Raw genomic sequence first — 11387 nt, 5'->3', positions numbered from 1 at the left:
GTTTACAATATATGTCATGTAAAAGTGCAAAGATGTATGAAGTTATTAATCAGTGCACACTGTGCTTTTGCCTGTTTCTTCCTTTTAACTTTGTTAATATTTGATTATTTTGTATTTTGTACAGTTCAGTTTTGTTCATGTCCTGCTATAATATTCTACCTTTTTTTACAGGATTCTGGAATATAGCATTAATTTCTCAAAGGGAAAGGGGAAGGTATGTATGAATTTTTACAATTGATTGATTGGCTTTTTTACATATGTATAGGGAAGGTGTATTAGTCAGTTTGTCAATGGCACCAAATGTCATTCATCCAGTTGGGAAAAAAACAATGTAATGGTTAGTGTTAACAAGTTTAAAAACCTGTACCAAGTCGAAGGCCATCTGTAGTTGTGAAAATATATTCTTTGCGATAGAAAAGCAAACAGTTTAGTAAAAAAAAACAAAAAAAACAATGCACTTTGCTAGTGGTTAAATTTTTGTTTTTTGACTTTCTACACAGACATAAGCCGCCACCATGAGTACGGACGCGGAAATGGCCTTATACGGCAAAGCAGCCATATACCTGCGTAAGCCAGAGAGGGAGAGAATTGAGGCTCAAAACGCACCTTTTGATGCCAAGACTGCCTGCTATGTGGCCGATGTCAAAGAGCTGTACTTGAAGGGAACAATCGTGAAGAAAGATGGTGCCAAAGTCACCGTCAAACTCCTGGAGACTCAGGAGGTTTGTATCATAAAATAAGACTCAGCTGAAGATAAAGTGTTTTCTGAGTTGTAAATGTAACCAATGTCCTGTTGCAGGAGAAGGTATATAAAGAAGACGATGTCCATCCAATGAACCCTCCCAAGTACGACAAAATTGAGGACATGGCCATGATGACCCATCTCAATGAAGCCTCTGTCCTGTATAACCTCAAAGAGCGTTATGCAGCATGGATGATCTACGTAAGACAATCTTTAAAGCCCAATAAGTTATATTGAAATCAAAAACTAAACATGGAGTTAACTGTTTATCTCTATGTTCACTTTCAGACCTACTCTGGGTTGTTCTGTGCCACTGTTAACCCTTACAAATGGCTCCCAGTGTACGATCCTGAAGTTGTAAGTGCCTACAGAGGCAAGAAGCGTATGGAGGCTCCACCCCACATCTTCTCCGTCTCTGACAACGCTTATCAGAACATGCTCACTGGTATGTCCTTATTGTGGAATTTGTATACAGTATACAGAATGATGTTTTACTGAAAGAAATGTTTAATTCATTTGGTTTCTATGTTCACAGATAGGGAGAACCAGTCTGTCTTGATCACGTAAGTTCATATCTGTTGACTTTTATTTAGAATCAAATATGTTGAGCAAATTCTTATAAGTCTGTCTTCATACCCAGTGGAGAATCTGGTGCTGGAAAGACTGTGAACACGAAACGTGTCATCCAGTACTTCGCCACAATCGCAGTGGCAGGAGGAGACAAAAAAAGTCAGGGCGAGAAAAAGTATCAGGTATGTAGTGATGACACCATTGAGCCCAAGTAAAGTAGAGTAGATGTTCAGCAAGAAAGCTATTTTCTGATTTAATTTCAAAACTTGGATTACAGGGGTCACTGGAGGATCAGATTATTGCAGCCAATCCCCTGCTGGAGGCCTACGGTAATGCCAAAACTGTGAGGAATGACAACTCTTCTCGCTTTGTAAGTATGGGGTTATTTTGTACAAGAATAAATTATTGTTAGACATTGGTTATGTGGGGAGATGACAACAATTCGTATCTTCTAAACAGGGTAAATTCATCAGAATCCACTTCGGCACAACCGGCAAACTGGCCAGTGCTGACATTGAGACATGTAAGTAATAATCCTTGTAGCAATTGCAGATTACTGAAATTCAGGACTGACCAGGTTGTGACTGATGATTAACATTTGTAGATCTGCTGGAGAAGTCAAGAGTGACATACCAGCTTCTTCAAGAGAGAGGCTACCACATCTTCTACCAGATGATGACAAACCACATACCGGGCATTATTGGTAAACAGATTGAGACTTGCACAATTGTAAATGTACATAAGAGTTATTCTGTGATAAAATCCAACTAAACTTTTTTTATTTTCAGAAATGGCACTCATCTCAACCAACCCCTACGACTTCCCCTTGATCAGCATGGGTCAGATCACTGTGGCCAGCATTGATGACAAAGTTGAGCTGGAAGCCACTGATGTGAGTGATCGAGGTTTTAATATTTTACATATTGCATATATCTGATGTTTATCATATCTAAAGTAAGTTTATGAATGTATTTTCCAAAGTGGAGATGTTTTGTAAAAAAGAAATCTTCTGAACACAGAATGCTATTGATATCCTGGGCTTCACTGCTGAGGAGAAGATGGCCATCTACAAGATGACTGGTGCTGTGCTCCACCATGGTAACATGAAGTTCAAGCAAAAGCAGCGTGAGGAGCAGGCTGAACCCGATGGCACAGAAGGTGACTATCTGAAATCATATCAAAGTGAACAACAGAAGTTCTCAATCACACTGGTTTTGTTCTGTCATGAACACAGATATATTCACAATACTACATAATAAATAATGAAACCATTTTCAGATGCTGACAAGGTTGCTTACCTGTTGGGTCTGAACTCTGCTGACATGCTGAAGGGTCTGTGCTATCCCAGAGTGAAGGTCGGAAATGAGTTTGTCACCAAGGGACAGACTGTGCCTCAGGTAAAGGAGTCACACTGGTTTCATTAGGTTGTATTTTGAAAGTAACTTTTATTATATATATTTTTTAATTAATTATATTTGAACTAATTCCAAAAATATGTTATTGTGCATTTAACATGTATGCACCTATGTGCTGTGTATTATTAAGTGAAGGAATATCGCATACATTATTTGTCACGAAATTAATTCAACTCAATTTTTTTAATCTCATTTATCTCATCAAACATGATACAGATAAGCGTTATTTTAATTTGATTGGTGGTCTGAATTTCAAGATGCATTAATTATGGACAAAATAACTATAAATAATGTGAAAGGTTAATAAGGGAAGGGAATTATCGAAATTTTTTGTAACAGGCATTGCTTGCGAATTAATTTGACAAGACTGATAAAAAGTGAGGTAATATCAATGATTTAAAGATTGTTATGGGAAGTGTCGAAAAAACGTATAATCCATGCAGCTTAAGTCAAATATCATCTTCTCTTCTGTCAGGCGAACAACTCAGTGACTGCCCTGGCCAAGTCCATCTATGAGAGGATGTTCTTGTGGATGGTCATCCGTATCAACCAGATGTTGGACACTAAGCAGCAGAGGAATTACTATATTGGTGTCCTGGATATTGCCGGCTTTGAAATCTTTGATGTAAGCTTCAAACACTTCAACTCATTATTAAAATAAGACATATCCTTTCCTGTTGTCTATGAGCATCAGGCTGACTATTTGTCACCTCACAGTTCAACACCTTGGAGCAACTGTGCATCAACTTCACCAATGAGAAACTGCAACAGTTCTTCAACCACACCATGTTCGTCCTGGAGCAAGAGGAGTACAAGAAGGAGGGTATTATCTGGGAGTTCATTGACTTCGGTATGGACTTGGCCGCCTGCATTGAGCTGATTGAAAGGGTAAACACCAATTTTATGATTCTATTGTATGAGATTCTCCTAAAAAACACCAGTCACTTCATGATATACTTTATTTCTCTGTACTTTCATCTAGCCCATGGGCATCTTCTCCATCCTTGAAGAGGAGTGCATGTTCCCTAAGGCTGATGACACATCCTTCAAGAATAAGCTCTATGATCAGCATCTTGGCAAGAACAAAGCATTTGAGAAGCCAAAACCTGCAAAGGGCAAGGCTGAGGCCCACTTCTCCCTGGTGCACTATGCTGGTACAGTGGACTACAATATCAGTGGCTGGCTGGACAAGAACAAGGACCCACTGAATGAGTCTGTTCTGCAGCTGTACCAGAAGTCATCAGTGAAACTGCTGGCTCTCCTGTATCCCCCTGTTGTTGAGGGTATGACACACAATTAAATGTTCAATTAAAACATATTTTAATATTGTATAACTCTTTATTCAATGTAGCAATTTCTCTCTGTATGTATTCAGTTTCTCACAAAAATAATTCTACTTGAAATGATCAACAGAGGCTACAAAGAAGGGAGGCAAGAAGAAGGGAGGCTCTATGCAGACTGTGTCTTCACAGTTTAGGGTAAGCTTTGGCATTGTAAACCAAGAAATAACATCACACATTAAGTTATACACAAACTTACTAACTAACTCTTTTGCATCTACAGGAAAACTTGGGCAAGCTGATGACTAACTTGAGGAGCACCCATCCTCACTTTGTGCGTTGTCTGATTCCCAATGAGACAAAGGTTCCAGGTAAGATTTGAACTCTTTGGGGAATGGCATGTTTTTTTGTCAGTAAGGTTTCAGTTCATTGCTGGTTCAATGAGGAGTATAACTATTCACAAAAATGTAAAATGAAATTTCTTATAAAATAGGTTTGATGGAGAACTTCCTGGTCATCCACCAGCTGAGGTGTAACGGTGTGCTGGAGGGTATCAGAATCTGCAGGAAAGGTTTCCCCAGCAGAATCCAGTATGGTGACTTCAAGCAGAGGTACCAATGAATATATTAATGACATTTAAAAATGTTGTCACAAACTCCAAAAAATAGTTACAGAGAACAATATCTTCTTTATTAAAAGGTACAAGGTATTGAATGCCAGTGTCATTCCTGAGGGCCAGTTCATTGACAACAAGAAGGCTTCAGAAAAGCTGCTCGGATCGATTGATGTTGATCATGACCAGTACAGATTTGGACACACAAAGGTAAGCACCATGTTTCCTTGTTTTACTGTTGGTAAAATTACAGATGAGGTGGATTTTTCTCATTGATTTAGTTTGTTTGTCTGATAATCAGCATTGTACCTCAAGGTTTATCAAATGTTTGAAGTGATTTGTTGTAAAATTAGACCATGCACCTGGAGCAATTACTCATCAATTGTATAGTTTCAAAGCCTTTATCTCATGTGTACATTTATAAAGCATCCTTGCCTTGCGAGTCTTTAACAATTTAGGATACCTGAAAGTTCATTTATATATTCTGTTTATTCAGGTGTTCTTCAAAGCTGGTCTGCTGGGTACCCTTGAGGAGATGAGAGATGAAAAGCTTGCAGCTCTGGTCACAATGACTCAGGCTCTCTGCCGTGCTTACCTCATGAGAAAGGAGTTTGTGAAGATGACGGCGAGGAGGCAAGTTGAAAACAATAAATTTTGGCCAAAAAGACATGGGGTGAAAAATCTGCAAAAATTCTCATGACAACGATTTCTCCTTCACAGGGAAGCAGTGTACACTGTCCAGTACAACGTGCGCTCATTCATGAATGTCAAACATTGGCCATGGATGAAGGTTTACTACAAGATCAAGCCTCTGCTGAAGACTGCTGAAACTGAGAAGGAGCTGTCTCAGATGAAGGAAAACTATGAAAAGATGACAACTGACTTGGCTACTGCCCTGGCCAAGAAGAAGGAGCTAGAGGAGAAGATGGTGTCTCTTCTGCAAGAGAAGAACGATCTGCAGCTCCAAGTGGCATCCGTAAGTAAATCTCAGATTGTACCTACAATTGTTCATGTTTAGGTCAAATAATGATGGGCTCACACTTGATTTGTTCATACAATGACACAGGAAGGAGACAATCTGTCAGATGCTGAGGAAAGATGTGAGGGACTTATCAAGAGCAAGATTCAGCTGGAGGCCAAACTCAAAGAAACAACTGAGAGACTTGAGGATGAAGAGGAAATGAATGCTGAGCTTACTGCTAAAAAGAGAAAGCTGGAAGATGAATGTTCTGAGCTCAAGAAGGATATTGACGACCTGGAGCTTACATTGGCCAAGGTGGAGAAAGAGAAACATGCCACTGAAAACAAGGTTTGTAAATATGAAAATGTGTAGCATATCAAGTAAATTCATGGTTACTATGTGTTTAATAACATTTTACTTGCAAACATAGGTTAAGAACCTGACAGAGGAGATGGCCTCTCAAGATGAGAGCATTGCTAAGCTGACTAAGGAGAAGAAAGCCCTTCAGGAGGCTCATCAACAGACTCTTGATGACCTGCAGGCTGAGGAAGACAAAGTCAACACTCTGACCAAGGCCAAGACAAAGCTTGAGCAGCAAGTCGATGATGTAAGTTTACAATGTCACTTAGGTTGACAAAACAAGATTCTTTAGCATTATATTCACAATCTCAATGTCTCAATGTTCAGCTGGAGGGTTCTCTGGAACAAGAGAAGAAACTGCGTATGGACCTTGAGAGAGCCAAGAGGAAGCTCGAGGGTGATCTGAAACTGGCCCAGGAATCCATCATGGATCTTGAGAATGACAAGCAGCAGTCTGATGAGAAAATGAAAAAGTATTGAAACTTTGTTTCCCTCCTTATTAAAAATTACCATCATGTTTCTAGTAATGTTCAATAGCATGAATGAACTCTTACTATGAACTTTGTCACTCTCACAGGAAAGACTTTGAAATCAGCCAACTCCTGAGCAAGATTGAGGATGAGCAGTCTATGGGATCTCAGCTTCAGAAGAAGATCAAGGAGCTTCAGGTATCAACATATTGCTTTAAACACAGCACAACAGGCTTTCATGTTTTTGTGTTTCACATTTAATGTTCACTAAACAATAAAACATATACTTGAAACAGGCCCGTACTGAGGAACTGGAGGAGGAGATTGAGGCTGAGCGTGCTGCTCGTGCCAAGGTTGAGAAGCAGAGGGCTGACCTCTCCAGGGAACTTGAGGAGATCAGTGAGAGACTAGAGGAGGCTGGAGGTGCCACTGCTGCTCAGATTGAGATGAACAAGAAGCGGGAAGCTGAGTTCCAGAAGCTCCGTCGTGACCTTGAGGAGTCCACTCTGCAGCATGAAGCCACTGCTTCCGCTCTTCGCAAGAAGCAGGCTGACAGCGTTGCTGAGCTGGGAGAGCAGATCGATAACCTCCAGCGTGTCAAGCAGAAGCTTGAAAAGGAAAAGAGTGAATACAAAATGGAGATTGATGACCTCTCCAGCAACATGGAGGCTGTTGCCAAAGCAAAGGTTCAAAATAAATGAAATATTAGAGTATTAAATGCCTTTTTTATACATTAAAAAAACAATAAATTAAATAATTGTGTTAAAATTTAAATGTATATTTTCTGTTCCTTTTTTCTCAAGGGAAATCTGGAAAAGATGTGCCGTACTCTTGAGGACCAATTTAGTGAACTGAAGACCAAGAATGATGAAACTGTTCGTCAAGCGAATGACTTGGGTGCACAGAAAGCCCGTCTCCTGACAGAAAATGGTATGCAAATGACAGCGATTTCAGTTTGAGACAGAACAAACAGAAACTGAAAAGAAACTAATGTTTTTTATTTTCACACAAGGTGAGTTCGGCCGTCAAATTGAAGAGAAAGAGGCTCTTGTCTCCCAGCTGACCAGAGGCAAACAGGCCTACACTCAACAGATTGAAGAGCTGAAGAGACAGATTGAAGAGGAGGTTAAGGTAAGAAAACTCTCAGTGTGTCCATTGCTCGTTGAATAAGATTTAAAAGTTCTACACATTCAATAATATTTCTAATCGTAGGCCAAGAACGCTCTTGCCCATGGACTGCAATCAGCCCGCCATGACTGTGACCTGCTGAGGGAACAGTTTGAGGAGGAGCAGGAGGCCAAGGCTGAGCTGCAGCGTGGAATGTCCAAGGCCAACAGTGAGGTGGCTCAGTGGAGAACTAAGTATGAAACTGACGCTATTCAGCGCACTGAGGAGCTTGAGGAGTCCAAGTGAGTAACATTCAAACAATTAAATTAACTGACTTTTTCTTTGCATATATTTTGTACATTTAGCTGTGAAACATTACTTTACTGTCTTTATTTAATTTGATATATGTAAGAATATCTGTAAAAGTTTACAAGATATTTTGATTGAGAGAAAATTTGCAAATGTTTCAAAGGAAAAAGCTGGCTCAGCGTCTGCAGGAGGCTGAGGAGCAGATTGAGGCTGTGAACTCCAAGTGTGCTTCTCTGGAGAAAACCAAACAGAGGCTTCAGAGTGAGGTGGAGGACCTCATGATTGATGTGGAGAGGGCTAATGGACTGGCTGCTAACCTGGACAAGAAGCAGAGGAACTTCGACAAGGTGGCCAATTCACACAATGTTTTTTTTTTACTGTCTTTGTATTGCTGAATATCTATCTGAACACAACAAATTGTTTTATTCAGGTGTTGGCAGACTGGAAGCAGAAGTATGAGGAGGGTCAGTCAGAGCTTGAAGGAGCTCTGAAGGAGGCTCGTTCTCTCGGCACTGAGCTGTTCAAGATGAAGAACTCTTATGAGGAAGCTCTGGATCAGCTGGAGACCATGAAGCGTGAAAACAAGAACCTGCAACGTGAGTTCCCACCTGACATCGAGAATAACGTATTAATATTTTTGTGTTTGAGTTCCTACCTGATTGTCATTGATTATAATCAACACATTTTGTGTTAGTGTTTCTATTTTACCTTTAAAGGCTTGACGATATATAATATGTTTCTTTCTGTAGAGGAGATCTCTGATCTGACTGAACAGATTGGTGAGACTGGCAAGAGCATCCATGAGCTGGAGAAGTCCAAGAAGCAGGTGGAGACAGAGAAATCTGAGATCCAGACAGCTCTTGAGGAGGCTGAGGTATGTTTGTTTTATCCAGGGAGATTTTCTGAGGAGAAATAATTACAAATCTGGGACAATGCAGTATATTGGGCTAAAACCCTGACTGTAAGGACAAAAATCTAACTCTATGATGTCATCAGGGAACTCTGGAACATGAAGAGTCTAAGATCCTGCGTGTCCAGCTGGAGCTCAACCAGATCAAGGGTGAGGTGGACAGGAAGCTGGCAGAAAAAGATGAGGAGATGGAGCAGATCAAGAGAAACAGCCAGCGGGTGACTGACTCTATGCAGAGCACTCTGGATTCTGAGGTCAGGAGCAGGAACGATGCCCTGAGAATCAAGAAGAAGATGGAGGGAGACCTGAATGAGATGGAGATTCAGCTCAGCCATGCCAATCGCCAGTCGGCTGAGTCCCAGAAGCAGCTGAGGAATGTGCAGGCACAGCTGAAGGTATTGTCAAACATACTGCTGTTGTACAAACTACATTATAGTGAGTGCACCTATAGTACATTTTGAGATTAATTTGTGTATTTTCCTGCTATCATTTCACTAGGATGCTCAACTCCACCTTGATGATGCTGTTAGAGCCGCGGACGACCTTAAGGAACAAGCTGCTATGGTGGATCGCAGGAACGGTCTGATGGTGGCTGAAATTGAGGAACTTAGAGTGGCTCTGGAACAGACAGAGAGAGGTCGCAAAGTCGCTGAACAGGAGCTTGTGGATGCCAGTGAGCGTGTTGGACTTCTGCACTCTCAGGTGAACAACTATACAGTACTTCAATATATAAAACCAATGAAACGTTAAACAACATGAAATGTTGATTACTTAAGTTACTTCATTTTTTCATCCTTTAGAACACAAGCCTTCTGAACACCAAGAAGAAGCTTGAGTCTGACCTGGTTCAGGTCCAGAGTGAAGTTGATGACACTGTTCAGGAAGCAAGGAATGCAGAGGATAAGGCTAAGAAAGCCATCACTGATGTAAGCCTAACCCTAACCCTAACCCTAACCCTAACCCTAAGTTTTTACTTATTATCAATACTTTCTACTAATAGTTTTTTGACATTTCTAAATCAAATATTGTGTTTTCCAGGCTGCGATGATGGCTGAGGAGCTGAAGAAGGAGCAGGATACTAGCTCTCACCTGGAAAGGATGAAGAAGAACCTGGAGGTTGCTGTTAAGGACCTGCAGCACCGCCTGGATGAGGCTGAGAACCTGGCCATGAAGGGTGGCAAGAAGCAGCTCCAGAAACTGGAGTCTAGGGTAAGAGAATCATCTTAGAATTATACACATATAGACAAAGTAAAAAAACAAACATCAAACACTTGTAATGTAAACTGAGAATGCATTTGTCTTTTTTTCAAAAGGTGCGCGAGCTTGAGTCAGAGATTGACGCTGAGCAGAGACGTGGAGCAGATGCTGTTAAGGGTGTCCGCAAGTACGAGAGGAGAGTGAAGGAGCTCACCTACCAGGTAGAGTCACTTTGACATTTAATGTGTATAGTACAAAACAAGCAAATGTAAAAATATACTTCCCTTTAAAACATAAAAATCTATGTATTTTCAACTACAGACTGAGGAAGACAAGAAAAACGTTTCCAGGCTGCAGGATCTGGTTGACAAGTTGCAGCTCAAGGTGAAGGCCTACAAGAGGCAGTCTGAGGAAGCGGTAAGGGCAAAACATTAATTTTTAAACAATGACAAATCAATACGACATCATATCTCATGTGCAGTATATCTGCTGGTCATTTAACCATTTGCCCTGTTTTGTCTTCCAGGAGGAGCAGGCCAATGTCCATCTGTCCAAGTGCAGGAAGGTCCAGCATGAGCTGGAGGAGGCTGAGGAGCGTGCTGACATTGCAGAGTCCCAGGTCAACAAACTGAGAGCCAAGACCCGTGACTCCGGAAAGGTAAATATCTATCGGTCTGGTGTACTAAAAGAACACAAATTCAGTTGTCATTCCTCATTACTTTATATGCTAATTTATAAGGGCAGATAGATTAGATTATTAATTATGTTTATTTTGAATTAAGTTTATAATTTGAAATTCAGATCAAAATGAATTGTCCCTCAGGCTAATATTAAACTCTACCTAACACCAACCATGTATCTGTTTTACAGGGAAAAGAAGCCGCTGAATAAAGCCCACTGAAGATTTTGCTTTGTTGAATCATATAATATGATAAAATGCTGACACAATAAAGATTAAGCTGTTACTCCTAAATTTGCTGTCTTTCATGTCTTTGCTTAAAATTAAATAGCTTATTTGAGATTTGAATATTTTGCAATGTCTAAATGGAAACAAATGGAAATTTATTCCAATCCCTAATTGATCTAGACTATTTCGGTAACTGAAACATCAATTAAATTCTTTAATAACGCAATTAGATAATACTGTTGTGAAATGTGTAGCCAAAATATTTGTCATAGCACCGAACGGCTAGAAGAGGTTTACGGAAACAGACTAGAATTAAAAAAAAGAAGCAAATGTGCATAACACAATGTGTAGTAACTTTATTTCTAACCAGGAGTTCACAAACAGGACTTAAAACAACAAAACAAACTCTATTATCTTAGAATCACACGTAAACATATTTGGCTCGGATCGAAAAACATTCAGCTGCAAGACTAATAACAATATATTCAATCAAGTTGTATTAATATGACATACATAGGCAGAAGGCAAACTTGTCAGTTCATATAA

At 40.1% G+C, this 11387-nt stretch overlaps 1 protein-coding gene across 1 annotated transcript; it reads left to right on the top strand.

Annotated features, from left to right (window-relative positions):
* Positions 1 to 515: 515 nt before the first annotated feature.
* Positions 516 to 10825, top strand: LOC128443906 (myosin heavy chain, fast skeletal muscle-like). The gene is made up of 39 exons (XM_053426116.1): positions 516 to 722; positions 800 to 943; positions 1031 to 1187; positions 1278 to 1305; positions 1383 to 1494; positions 1590 to 1682; positions 1772 to 1835; positions 1917 to 2015; positions 2101 to 2204; positions 2332 to 2470; positions 2591 to 2709; positions 3203 to 3352; positions 3445 to 3615; positions 3710 to 4010; positions 4141 to 4205; positions 4291 to 4378; positions 4501 to 4618; positions 4707 to 4830; positions 5117 to 5253; positions 5341 to 5596; positions 5687 to 5929; positions 6012 to 6188; positions 6269 to 6414; positions 6519 to 6609; positions 6708 to 7097; positions 7215 to 7341; positions 7424 to 7542; positions 7624 to 7820; positions 7991 to 8174; positions 8258 to 8423; positions 8577 to 8701; positions 8824 to 9132; positions 9236 to 9439; positions 9538 to 9663; positions 9776 to 9946; positions 10051 to 10155; positions 10256 to 10351; positions 10461 to 10592; positions 10805 to 10825. Exons 1-39 carry the CDS (start codon positions 516 to 518, stop codon positions 10823 to 10825), a joined length of 5805 nt encoding a protein of 1934 aa, XP_053282091.1.
* The last annotated feature ends 562 nt before the right edge of the window (positions 10826 to 11387 follow it).

This window comes from Pleuronectes platessa, chromosome 7, assembly GCF_947347685.1.
Source record: "Pleuronectes platessa chromosome 7, fPlePla1.1, whole genome shotgun sequence".
NCBI classification, from domain to species: domain Eukaryota; kingdom Metazoa; phylum Chordata; class Actinopteri; order Pleuronectiformes; family Pleuronectidae; genus Pleuronectes; species Pleuronectes platessa.
This window is presented reverse-complemented; position numbering and strand designations above follow the sequence as displayed.